At 45.0% G+C, this 13,502-nt stretch overlaps 1 protein-coding gene across 8 annotated transcripts in view; it reads left to right on the top strand.

The window, feature by feature from the left end:
- Positions 1-13,502, top strand: part of DOCK7 (dedicator of cytokinesis 7) — a 149,410-nt gene that overhangs the window by 108,189 nt on the left and 27,719 nt on the right. For 4 of the 8 annotated variants that reach the window (XR_012646518.1, XM_075002183.1, XM_075002182.1 and 1 more), the window contains 7 exons: positions 1,457-1,639; positions 3,118-3,253; positions 5,457-5,553; positions 6,000-6,017; positions 9,910-10,006; positions 10,980-11,114; positions 12,403-12,555. Coding sequence is in view for 7 of the 8 variants with exons in the window: in XM_075002183.1 (XP_074858284.1) it covers positions 1,457-1,639; positions 3,118-3,253; positions 5,457-5,553; positions 6,000-6,017; positions 9,910-10,006; positions 10,980-11,114; positions 12,403-12,555 (819 nt within the window). In the remaining variant the exon portion in view is untranslated. The remainder of the gene's footprint in view (positions 1-1,456; positions 1,640-3,117; positions 3,254-5,456; positions 5,554-5,999; positions 6,018-9,909; positions 10,007-10,979; positions 11,115-12,402; positions 12,556-13,502) is intronic. The other 4 variants (XM_075002185.1, XM_075002184.1, XM_075002188.1 and 1 more) reach the window with 1 other exon arrangement.

Genomic DNA, 13,502 nt, shown 5'->3' with positions numbered 1-13,502 from the left:
CTGTTCCCTGCTGTTTCTGAGTTACAAAACAGTGTTTTTGGTGGCAATCACCTCAACCAGGAGGGTATCTGAGTTGAGGGCACTTTCAGTGGACCCCTTGTACACAGTGTTTCACAAGGAAAAGGTTAGGCTGAGACCTCACCCTGCGTTTCTACCTAACGTGGTCTCCTTGTTTCATGTTAACCAAGACATATCCTACTGGTATTTTACCCAAAGCCCCATGCCTCCCTGATGGAGCACTGTTTGCATACCTTGGAGGTTAGAAGGGCACTGGCCTTCTATATGGATAGGACTAGGCCCTTCAGAAGAATGTAGCAACTCTTTGTGGCAGTTGCTGATCGGATGAAGGGCCTTCCAGTCTTCTCCCAACGGATTTCCTCCTGGATAGTGGCGTGCATCAAGGAGTGTCACACGCTCGCAAAGGTTCCTCCCCCGCTGGCTAGGGCACACTCCACGAGAGTGCAGGTGTTGTCTGTGGCGTATTTGGGGCAGGTGCCTATCCAGGACATCTGCAGGGCGGCCACCTGGTTCTCAATTCATACGTTTACAGCACATTGCGTGTTGATGCAGCACACATGGGAAGACGCTGTGGTGGGCAGGGCTGTCCTGTAGTCCATTCAGGGCTCAGACCCCACCTCCTAGGCACTGGCTTATATTCACTCAACTTGGAATGGACATGAGCAATCACTCGGGGAGAAAAAAAAAAGGCAGTTACCTGTTCAGTAACTGGTGTTCTTCGACATGTGTTGCTCATGTCCATTCTAAAACCCTCCCTCCTTCCCCACTGTTGGAGTAGCCAGCACGAAGGAGTTGAGCGAGGGGGGAGGGGGGCATGTCAGGTGGTGCATATATTGGTCATCATATTGGCACCACTCTAGGGGGCGCTGTACCAACCCTATGGCTACTGGCTAGGGCAAAAAGCTTCTGGCGACTGGGTGTGTGCCTGTGCACACCCAACTTGGAGTGGGCATGAGCAACACATCTGGAAGAACACCAGTTACAGAACAGGTAACTCTCTTTTACACTGTCTGATGATCTGCAGATTCAAGGGTTTTTTTCCCCCCTCCAGTACAAGTCCTCTAATGAATGGAAGTCCCTTGCCAGGCTGCTAACCAACTGGAAGTTAGTTGAATGCACAACAGTGGAGCAGGATCTTGAGAAGGGGCTTAAGAGAGGACAGACTCATAGCTTGAATGTTGCATAAATTGCTTGGCTGGGCCTGAATTCCAGTGTCTTTTGTGTAATGTGGGCTCTGTCCGTCAGTTGCATCAGTCAAGGAAAATGTGGGTCATTCAGATATTAGCTCATTTATGCAAATATGCAGTCACTGCCCTAACCTGAAGGATGATGATTAGCTAGCCCAGTGTGGTGACCTCATGCAGATATTTTTAATGAACTCTAAAAGTATTTGGGGCATTTACTGGCATATCTGAAGTGATTGCCCCTGTCTGTTCAGGCGGGTCGGCAGCACTCGACCTTCTCAGCAGAATCGAGCCGCAGCTTGTTGATTTGCCTCCTGTGGGTCCTCAAGAATGCCGACGAAAGCGTCTTGCAGAAATGGTTCACAGACCTCTCAGTGTTGCAGCTCAATCGCTTGCTGGATTTGCTGTATCTCTGCGTCTCTTGTTTTGAGTACAAGGTATGGAAGTATTGGTTAGTTGTATTCAGGCTCCCTCAAGGCATGGAGTGGAATTCAGACAAGCCCCCAGACATAAGGGAAATACAGGCATCCCTGTCCTGCACACAGTTCCAAAGAACCCTCTTCCCACCCATTATGCCACCACCCAACACCTTCTCCTTGCTTCCTTCACCTGACCCTCAAAATCCAGGCAGCTGTGCTCCTCTTCATACATACACTGACCCCTGACGTGCTGCATCCCTCTGTCTCTGTCCCTTTCACCCTGTCCTCTTACAGTCAGATGGCTGTGTCCTCTTATCACAAAATGGCTGGTAGAGTCTTTGCTGCTTGTCACTCCCCTGGGCAGGCGGGTGAGGGGGTGCCTCCCCTTATTATATTATCACTAGGCTGCCACAAAAGAAAGAGCAGAGAGAAGCTGAACGTCATATTTACTCAGACACCAGGGGGAACTTACCGAAGGGCAGTGGAGGTACAATGGCTTCCCAGATCACCAGTTGGGCCTCTGCTCCTGCCCTCAGTTCTGTCTCCCCTGTGTTCTCCCCACTGCGGGCTTGTCACACCCTGCTGAGGACACCATGGCCTGGAATCTCCTGCAACACATTCTGGCCCTGTGTGTCCTCAGGGATAAGAATTCTATCCATTTAACCTTCTAATCCAGTGCTCCTCAACCTTTTCTTTATAAATACCCCCTAGGCTTTTCTCGTGTACCCCCAAGGGTACATATACCACTGGTTGAGAAACATGGTCCTTAGATAATCTGATGCCTTGAAACAAGTGCCGTTCAACCTTTCCACATGACAGGCAAGCTGTACCCTTTTCAGGTTTTTTTGTTTTGTTTTGTTTTTTTGCAATGTTGGACTAGCTCAGTGTTTCTCAATTTTTTTTTTTTTATATAAAATACCCCTTTAAAAAAATGTCTAAGTACCCCAGACTTCTCTCATGTACCCCTAAGGGTACCCATATGTACCATCGGTTGAGAAACATGGTCCTCAGGTAATCTGACGTCTTGAAACAAGTGCCATTCAACTTCCCCAAATTACTGTATGCTTTTCAGGTGTCAGATTTGTTTGCATGCCACCAAGTTACACCTCACGTAAAAACTGCTTATGTACAGAAACATACAAAAATATCACAGAAGACAGCTGCTGAATACTTGCTGCCTTTCTACCTTCTTATTGTCTAATAAATGAATTGGAATAGAAATATTGTACTTGCATTTCAGCATAAAACACATGAAGCAGTAGAAACAAGTCATTGTCTGAGTGCACTTTTAGATTGTACTGACTTCACTAGTGGTTGTTTTATGTAGCCTGTTGTAAAACTAGGCAAATATCTAGCTGAGTTGATATTCCCCCTGGAAGACCTCAGTGTACCCCAAAGGGTACACATACCCCGGCTGAGAAGCACTGCTCTGGTCCATCCCAGATAGAAGGAGGCTTCCCTCAATATCTGTGCTTTTTCTTGCTTGAAATCTACAGGGCAAGAAAGTGTTTGAAAGAATGAATAGTCTGACATTTAAGAAGTCAAAGGACATGAGAGCAAAACTTGAGGAAGCTATTTTGGGAAGCATAGGGGCGAGGCAAGAAATGGTGCGAAGAAGCAGAGGGCAGCTAGGTGAGTAAGCTTGCCTGTTCCTGCTGACCTGTCTGTATGAGAGCAACTTGAAACCATCACCGTCTTCCCCAAAGAGCCACTGGATCCAGTAGAGTGCTGCAGGATGATATGTTTACCAGTTCAGAGCTCCATCTGAAGAGCTGGAACTGATGTGCAGTACACAAGTTTCATTCAGCCTTTAAACCCCATGTAATATGTTGCATACTTGTCAGCCCCATCTGTTGGCACTGTGTTACCTACGGGTCATTTGTAACAGTATCTCTGTCCGTGTCTGGGAATGCTTGCCTGACCATGTAGGTAGAACCAAGAGCCTGTCACTGTATGGCAAGAGCAAGAGGAGAAATTCAGTCCCTGAATGGATGGTTGTTTCTGCCACAACATTAAGCAGTGAACTAACAGTTTGGGTAACTATATTTCAGAATTAACATCCCCTTGAGATGAATATTGCTCTGTATTCTGTATGAGAAGAAACGTAGCCCAGTGGCTAGCTCATTAGACCCAGGAGAACCAGGGTCAGTTTCCAACTCTACCACAAACTTCATTTATGACCATGGCAAGATGCGGTCCAATGTGAATGGTTTTTTCTCTGCCTCACAGCGGTGTTCTGATGATAAATACATAAAAGAATGTGAAGTGCTCAAATAATACAGTTATGGGAGGAAGAACTGTAAGCACAGTAGCACCTCAGAGTTAAAAACACCCGAGTTAAGAACTGACCAGTCAACCCTACACCTTATTTGCAGGCCCTGTGTGGATGGCCACAGATAGAACCTGGTATCTGCTGATCCACAGGGCTCTATGCTCAGGAGACGCTGCAGCCAAAGGAGACGAGTATAGTGTTGCCATTCCCAGGAGCCAATGCCATACACTGGCATCTCCTCCCAGCCATGCAGTTGTATCACCGCCCGCACTGCCTCGCTTGTCTGGGGTTCTACAGCCCGGCTGGGGGCAGTACAGCTGCATGGCTGGGGAGAGCTGCCGGAGCAGAGTGCTGGCTTCTGGGAGAGGTGGCACCACGTTCATCTCCTGTGCTTGCAGCATCTCCTGGGAGTAGAGCCGTGCAGCTGAGCAGATACGGATTTCTATCTGTGGATATCTGCATCCTTGATAGTTGCATCCGGGCAGGGTTCTACTTACAGTAAACCCTAGAGTTACACGGGTTGCGTTCTTGCCTGGTTCCTGCTGCCCCAGGGCTGGTCAGTTTCCTGGAGGAAAGAGGGGGAAGGCTTTTAGCATGCCTGGCTGCCTACAACGGCAAACTAAAAGCCCCTTCTCCCTGCCTTCTCCCAGCTGTCTGTGGCTGGAGGAAGGCAGGGGAAGGCTTGCACTGTGGGCAGCTAGGCATGCTAAAAGCCTTTCCCCTGCTTTCCTCCACCTATACAGCTGTCAGGGTGACAGCTGCACTACTGGGGGAAGGCGGGGAGGAAGGGGGCCACCGAGCAGCTTCAAGTTGTGCTTAACTTGCATTAAAGTGAGTTAGGTGCAACTTGAAGCCGCGTATTTCGAGGTTTACAGTATTTGGAAGAAAAAGTGTGCAATCAGACTGCAGCGGAGTCAAGGAAAAAGAAGGCGAATAAAGTACAATACAGCAAAAGGGAAAGTTTAAAAATCTTCACAAGATAAGGAAACTGTTTAACTGAAACAGAAATAAAGAGCATTAAAAGCAGCATCTGCATGGTAATGTTTCAAAGCTGCATTGTCAGTGCTCAGTTGTAAACTTTTGAAAGAACAACTACAGTGGTTTCTTCAGAGTTAAGAAGGTTTCAGAGTTACAAGCAACCTCCATTCCTGAGGTGTTTGACACGCTGAAATTCTGCCGTACCTCAGGTGTAGCTATACTAACTCCAGCCGTCAATTTGCTGTACCTGTGCAAATAGCACAGCTGAAGTCAACATATTCACTGCAGTGTCTTTTGTGTTCGGGGGGCTGTTCTCCCCTTGATGCCACACACTCTCATTTTGTTGGAATACCAGCATTGATGGGAGAGCACTTGGAGATCGATTTTATCGTGTTTAAGCAGCCACGATATATTGATGGCCAGTGGATCAATTGCTGCCACATCGAACCCGGTGTAGTATAGACATACCCTGAGTTTTATCATGTGGCCCATCACAGGTTACTTACAAACAAATCTTTGGTTGCTAAAGGAAAAAAATTAATAATGACTTTTTAACATTTTTTAATATTTTAATGTTACTAACAGAAAGAAGTCCATCAGGGAGTGCGTTTGGAAGTCAAGAGAATCTGAGATGGAGAAAGGATATGACTCACTGGCGTCAGAACACAGAAAAGCTTGACAAGTAACTCTATCTGAGCCTTCTACTTCAATAATTGCATGGTCAATTTACAAACTCAAGCCTTAACTCTGCTCTCGTTGAAGCCAAAGGCACTGCTCTAGTTGTTCTCCTTGTGAGCAGAATCAGGCCAGAAGCTGAGACAGGCTGATTATAGGGGAACAGTTTTAATGCTGACTAACACGGCATCCCAAAGAGCAGCCTCCCTTTCTTTCTCAGCATTTCAGAATGAGAATTAAGAAGACTAATAAACTCCATTGTCTTCTTAGATCCCTGTAATGATTTGTAACACAGAGAAAAAGATCTACTAGTTGTATTTGCAGATAGCATATATGACTCCTGTCATCTTTTCTTAATTCCATGAAGTGCATTCTTGAAATCTTCAAGCACGCTTTACTTTCCTGTCCTAATCCATCCCTTTGATTGTTTTTCCACATGTGCTGTATTTTTAGAAGCCACAAACCAGTCAGGTACTGTAGCATCAGTGTGTGGCATTTTATGAAATTGTTGTTTTGTACATCTGTATACTCAGATCGGCTCTGTTTGTCATGCCTGACAGAAGTTTACTGTGAGTGTAACTGGCTGAAATAATCCCCTTTGTTTATCACACCCATTACTTTTTCAATTTTCCTCATGTTGCTTTGTTTATTTTTCTGCTAGAAGGCTCAGGAATGGCGTGTGTGTTTTGCTACGCACGTTTTTCATTTCTAAAATTACAACTCTCAGGCTTCCATTCTTCTTTAGTGTTACTGGAAAGGCCAAGCAAAAGGACTGGCCCTAATCCATGAACATCAAACAGCTGAAGTGAAGCTGGGCGATGGAAGCCTCAGAGTCCCAACGAAAGGAGAGCGAAGCCACCCACGGTGCTTCCTACCACGTGGCTGGACGCCTTTTTCCTCTGTGACCCTGTGGATTTCTGCTATTCCTGAATCCCTATGCCGTGATTTTGGCACAGCCATATTCTATGCCTTATCCCTTCCAAGTTACAGAACACCATCCCATCAATTTTATATCTATGGAAATCCGTGGTGCTTCCACACCCTGAATATGGCATGTGGGTGTGGTCACTCCATCTTAAAAAAGATATATTGGAATTAGGAAAAGTTCAGAAAAGGGCAACAAAAATTATTAGGAGTCTGGAACAGCTTCCATATATGGGCAGAGACTAATAATATTGGGTCTTCTCAGCATGGAAAAGAGATGACAGAATGGAGGGTATAATAGAAATCAGTAAAATCATGGCTGGTGTGGAGAAAGTAAATAAGTAGTGTTATTTACTCCATCTCATAACACAAGGACTAGGGGGTCTCCAAATGAAATTAATAGGCAGCAGATTTAAAACAACAAAAAAGTATTTTTTCACACAGTGCACACACAACCTGTGGAACTCTTTTGCCGGAGGATGTTGTGAAGGGAAGGATGATAACAGAGTTAAAAAAAGAACTAGGTAAATTCATGGAGGATAAGTCCCTCTATAGCTGTTGACCAGGATGGATAGGGATGATGTTATTAACTTCTGTTTGTCACAAGCTGGGCATGGGCAACTGGGGATGGATTATGTGGCAATTACCTGTTCTTCTCATTCCCACTGAAACACCTCGGGGCATTGACCACTGTTGGAAGATAGGATACTGAGCTAGAAGGACCTTTGATCTGCCCCAGTTGTGGCTGTTTTTGTGTTCTTAGCAATGCACAGTAGAGTACGTAGTTCCCCTTCCATGACATATCCAGAAAGCTGGACACCAGCACAACAGAAATGCAGTATTTCTGCTATGTTTCACCATAGCATATCCGCATAACAAGTTTTGGATAGAATCCCATGAGATTAAATGTGGATTCTGCAGATATTTATCAGCCTAAGAATTTTAGTATTTAGCATTAATATAAAGTATGCATGTATATGGCCATACGCACGTGCATACATAAATATACAAAGACAGGCAAGGCACACAGTACACAATGAATGAATGTTATGTATGTGTACTGTGTCTTATATCTCTTCATCCATTTACAATACAATATTTGAACACGCGCCAAAAAGAACAACACTGACGCAAGTCAGCTGTGTTTAAAGAACTCGTCAGCCCTCTCCAAAATCAGAGTACTCTCCTCACGTCTCAGGAAAAGCTTAAGTACGTAGCCTTTGTACCATGCTCTGAAGGCCATCACACTTAGATCTAGGAGATAACCCATTCCAGCGACAGGGACCCTCCAGCTGAGAACAGCTAGCCACCAGCCCTCACATATAGCAATTTTTGTCTCTGCCAATTGCTTTTCCTCAACTCAGGAATGTAATATCTTGTTTTATGGTGGTAGCGCCATTCATGTCCTCCAGTCATGTCCAGACATTGGCAAAGCTGACAGCTGCACAGTTGGATCCCAGCGTAATTTCATGGCAGCAAATGTGAATATAGAGCAGACAATGTTCTCTCTAATCTTCTCCATCTGCATGCAGAATTTTTCAACCTTTGGGCAGAATAAATTTTTACATGCACCAAAGCACGGGTTATGTGCACCACCAATAGAAACTCTGCTAATCAGCTGGACAGCACTGGAATTTCTCCTTTGTGGCTGCACAAGCACACAGCCTTTTGGGAACATTGACAGCAGATGTGAATTTGAATTATAAAGCTGTGTGCCATCATAATGCTGATTGTATTGTATCCCAAACAGCCTTTCTTATTCCAGCTAGTGGCCTCACCTACCTATGGAACAGTTGGCATCGCTAATGGAATTACCATGACAGCCAAAAGATAACTTAGTTTTCTTTTTTAAAGAAATACCTGCTAAAACAACTGCATAAACCAGCTTTCCACATCAGCTTGCACATTCTGTTTTGAGCCAAAGCTGACCTCTCTTTGCACAGGCAACACCCAGTAGTTACAGTGAGTTGTGCGTGCATATTCCAGCTATGGGTAGAATTTGGCACTTTGTGTCTGATGCTAGACTATACATTTTCTAACAGGTGGATGTAGAATATTATTGAATACAAAGAATTCTGTACAGCTGAATAAAGGAATCCCACCTGGCCCTTCTTTTTATTCAAGTGATGCAATTTACAAAGTTGTACAGCCAGTGGTTCAAGCCAGAGCTTTCGTAGTGTAGAAATTTAGGATTAGATTATATCCTTCTAGCACATCCTCCGTGGGAGGCAGGGTGTGGGGAGGCACGTTGCAGCAGGAGTTCCAGAAGAAGTTTTGGTTGAGTCAGATAGAATTGTTCCTAGAGGCCTGCAAGAACCTGGGCTATTGCAGGAACTCAGATACTGCGGAAAGGATGGGGTGTGCATTTTTCCTGCTTGTTTGTGCGTCCCTCTCATATGATATCTTTTCCCTGCACAAGAATCCAAAGGTGGCACCTTCCTCACCTACCCTTCCTGCTTAGCCACACAGAGCACACCACTGTCACACACGCTTAAAATTACTACTGTCTAACTGCCAAAACCAGCTAATTTTACTGAAGTTTTAGTGCCACTGAAGACATGGGACCAGGAGAGTGGTAGGAACAAGTCCACAGTCAGCTGTTCCAGGAAGGCAGGTTCATTGTATTTAATAGCACAATCGAATGATTTTCTCTGGAAGGCAGGTTTAAAAGCTTTTAGTGTCATGTAGAGGCAAAAGAGCAAATACCCGATATACTTACTCAGTACAATAAACTGGACCCAACCTGGAAGCAAGGACCAAAGGTGCTATAGGCTGAACCTCTCTAGTCCAGCACTTTCTCATTTGGTCACATCTGTGATCTGGCATGATTTTAGTTAGCCGGACAGCCACTTGTCATGGGTGTGCCCAAGTTTCCTTTGGCCCCATAAAATTTGTTTACAGAAACCAGTTTTCTGTGCTGTTATTTAGCTGTAATTTACCCCAAATGCCTTCTAAGAGCCCAGTAGGCAATGGAAGTGTTGGTAATGCTGCTACACACTATAAACTTCCTGTGATCCAGCAAATTGTTTTGTTTGGCACTGGTCAGGTCCCAAGGATGCTGAACTCAAGAGGTTCAACCTGTAGCTCATAGAGCACCATCTTGTGTTCATATCCCGTAGTATAAAATTAGATGTGTTTATGTTTCTTATACAGCATGTCTTACTATACTATTAAACCACCTTTGAAGCAGGACTTCACTGTTGGTAGAGTAATGAAAAGAAATTATCTTGACCTACTCAGAGGGATATTTTTTATACTTTAAAAAGTCTTCCTTCTTTGTAGTCTTACATGTATTAATGCATTAAGGTTTCCTTGTAGTGTTGTCTGTTACTAATTGTGTGTATTTGTAACAATGTTTTTCCTACTGATGAGCCTTGTCAATGTGCCAGCCTGATTTTTAAACTAACTAGAATTTGAATGCTGTCTTTTCTTCTGGTAGATCCAGGGCAGAGATTGAACATGAAGCGCTTATTGATGGCAATCTTGCAACTGAAGCAAATCTGATTATTTTGGATACATTAGAAATAGTTGTCCAGGTAAGGAGGATGGCAGCTTTGCAAATGTCCAAATAACATTTACTATCAAGTTAATTGGTTCATTTGCTTAAACCATGCCCCCTGCAGTTTATATTTACACTTTGTTGCTGCAGTAGAAAGGGGGATCCAGGAGGTGAGATCTTAGAACAGAAAAAAAAAGCCCAGTGATTTTTCTCAATCTTTGTGGCAGTCCATTTTGTAAATTACAAACGTTCCTCCCACCCTCTGTAAAGGTGCTTGTCCCCCTCTTTAGTGTGATGCTTACGTGATTTAATGTATAGCTAATGCCTGGAAGAATATGTCATAATTCCTTGGTCCTGTTCTCCTCTGACAAATTGCTAGTAGTTCCTTCCAGATTTGCCATTATGTTTGGGACCATTCTACCCCCAGAGGTCTGCAGGAATCATTGTGCTTGCCAGAAGGATGTGGCAGTGGTGCCAACTATACTATCCTATAAGAAAGTGCAGTGAGTTCTCCTCTGCAGTTATGGCCTTATAGTTCTTTTTCTCTCGGGTTAAGTGTTAGTGGGGCGCAACACCTTTGCTCAGAAGGTGAAATCCTAGCCCTGTTGAAGTTAGTGGCAAAACCTCTCTTGACTTCAGTGGAGTTAAAATTTCCCAAAGAGATTCCAGATGTGGCTGGTTTTTGAATTTGGAGCATCTTTCACCTTACAAACTCACTCAAGGACTAGCCACAGCCTGACTCTATAACAGTACTCGTAATAGAGGTCAGTGCTCCCATAGTGCTTCAAGGCCAGCTTCTCGACTGGTGTAAATCAGTATCAGTCCTCATTTCCACCCGTAGACGATTTGGCTCAGAAATGTGCGAGTTGCATCACTGCAGCTAAATGTATAAAATCACGATCATGCGTTTGTGTGATAGTTGAGAGCTGATGACGCAGGATGGGGCACGTGCTGCACTGCCAACAGATTGGACTTCGTTTGTGTGACTCTTGGTTTAATTTTGATGACAGACCGTTTCTGTAACGGAATCCAAAGAGAGCATTCTTGGCGGGGTGCTGAAAGTTCTCCTCCACAGCATGGCCTGCAATCAAAGTGCACTTTACCTACAACACTGCTTTGCCACACAGAGGGCTTTGGTCTCAAAGGTGAGGTTCCCACAGGTGCTTTCCGACGTTGGTGGAGTTTTCTCTTTAGTGGTTGGGTTGTATCACTGTAGGGCTGCTCTTTTGTACTTTCTAATGTTAGTATTGACACTGTGTGGACTGATGAATGGAAGGAGACCGTTTTTCCTTCATATTTGCTACTTGCAGTCATGCACTTCAGGTCTGATGACTGTGAACAAAATGAATTTATTTTGCTGGGCTGCTTGTTGAAATTATTTCAGATCTTTCCTAGGCACATTGTGATGACGAGCAAATTAGAGCCCTGCTTACTCACTGAGACCTTCTTACCTCCACCTTAGCAGTGCCTAAGGAGCCCGTGTAATTATTACATTAGGATGGTGGGTCCTTCATGTGCATTATAAGTATCAGAGGGGTAGCCTTGCAAAAACAGCATGAAGTTGTGTGGCACCTTATAGACTAACAGATATTTTGGAGCATAAGCTCTCATGGGCAAAGACCCACTTCATCAGATGCATGAGTCAGATGCATTCTGATATAATGTCACCTTTCTCCTTCCTCCTCCTCCTCCTCCTAGTCTGTGGTCCCCTACCAGTTCTGAAGCTGTAGCCACTGTAGTGGCTGCTATTATAGCAAATTAGCCACATTATTCTGAAAATATATTGTTCAAGCCAGCTAGCCACACACAACAGGCCAAATAGCTACATGTGCCTAGTGGCTAGCATGTTGGACACCATACTTCTAGCTCCTCGTGTTATTTACACCCTCTTGATATATGCAGCATAGATGTTATTGTTAATGGATTCCAGGCTTGTGTACAGAATTTGACCCTCAGACCTTGGAATTTGATCCATGAGTCTAATGCATTTTGAGTAAAAAAGGCTTAACACAGAAACCAAGGAAACTGGAAGAAAATGCGTTTACGCCAGCATAAACTCCCTGTTAATGTTGCTGAGGGCTTGTCTCCATGAAAATTAGACCACAGCAAGCCAGGGTGTGAATCTACCTGCCCCTGCCACTTCCCTCCACTGGTTATCTGTGAGCTGTCCATGTACATCCTGCTGACACAAGTTCAAGTTCATTTTGCGTTCTTTGATCTAGTCCTCTGTGTCACACTAGTACAGAGCACTCTAATGAGCTGTTAACGCATGGAGATAGACCACGACAGACTAGTGCAAGGTAGATTCACACCCCAGGTTCCTGCAGTTACTTGTCTGCATAGACAAACCCTTGGATTCCCTCCTGAATGTGGCCTGTTAGTTGGCGCTGGCAGCCTCTGCAGACTTACCTTCCTCCTGTGCTGTCATTACAGTTCCCTGAGCTGCTGTTTGAAGAGGAGACGGAGCAGTGTGCTGATCTCTGCCTGAGGCTTCTGCGGCACTGCAGCAGCAGTATTAGTACCATACGGTCCCATGCAAGTGCCTCTCTTTACCTCCTGATGAGACAGAACTTTGAGATTGGAAATGTGAGTACCTGGCAGCTGCTATCATTGTATTAGCATCCTGTGCTGGCTGTAAAAACAGTGAGACGTCCTGTGGCACCTGGTAGCCTAACATATTTATTGGGGCATAAGCTTTTGTGGGCGAAGATCCACTTTGTCAGATGCATGCGTGCTTCGGTGGCTCTGTGTATTCTGATGGCTCCTAGAAGAAGGGTAAATGAAAGGTGCCAAGCAGTGAAGTGACTTTGCTGTGTGTCACGCGTTAGATCAGCAGCAGAACAGAGAATAGAACCCCAGCCTCCTGAATTCTACTTTGATGTCCTGCTCCATAGGTGGTATCCCCTACAAGCTGAGTGCTTGGGCAGCCACCCAGGAGAGATTCAGTTGCCACCCAGCGATTGGTAGAGCACCCACAACAGCTCACAGCTGGCAGCATGTTTCATGTGTCCTCACATGCCTCAGCCCACCTAACAGAGATTATTTCACCCATGGATGTTAAAAAATGGAAGGAACATTGCCCATAGACCAGGCTGCCTCTGGTTTCATTTTATAGAGACCTATTAAAAAATACCTGACTAGGACCTCCATTAAATGCTGAAATTTTCTTGCTCTCAAACTAAGTGATGTCTGTTTACTACTTACTGTTTTTGTAGGACCAGGTCAGGCTGTTAGACACAAACCCCTGGCACGAGATGGTGTAGACCCCATTAGCCCAGGAGTGCAGAGTGGTGCACCCTCTGTGCATACCCCTATAAGAGAGAGCCATAGCCTGCCCACAGGCTGTCCCATCACAGGGCATAGGTCTGTCCTCTGTGAAAGGTCTGCAGGAATCTAGCCTGGGGTGAGATGGGCTGAACCTGAGACCCAGAAGCCGATTGTGCTGCACCCCCTTCATGAAATTTCACACACTCCTGAGGGGGCTTACCCTTTACGTGCACCCCGATCTAGACTAATTAGCTGCTGTTGGTTTT

Source organism: Carettochelys insculpta, chromosome 9, assembly GCF_033958435.1.
Source record: "Carettochelys insculpta isolate YL-2023 chromosome 9, ASM3395843v1, whole genome shotgun sequence".
Classification (NCBI taxonomy): Eukaryota; Metazoa; Chordata; order Testudines; family Carettochelyidae; genus Carettochelys; species Carettochelys insculpta.
This window is presented reverse-complemented; position numbering and strand designations above follow the sequence as displayed.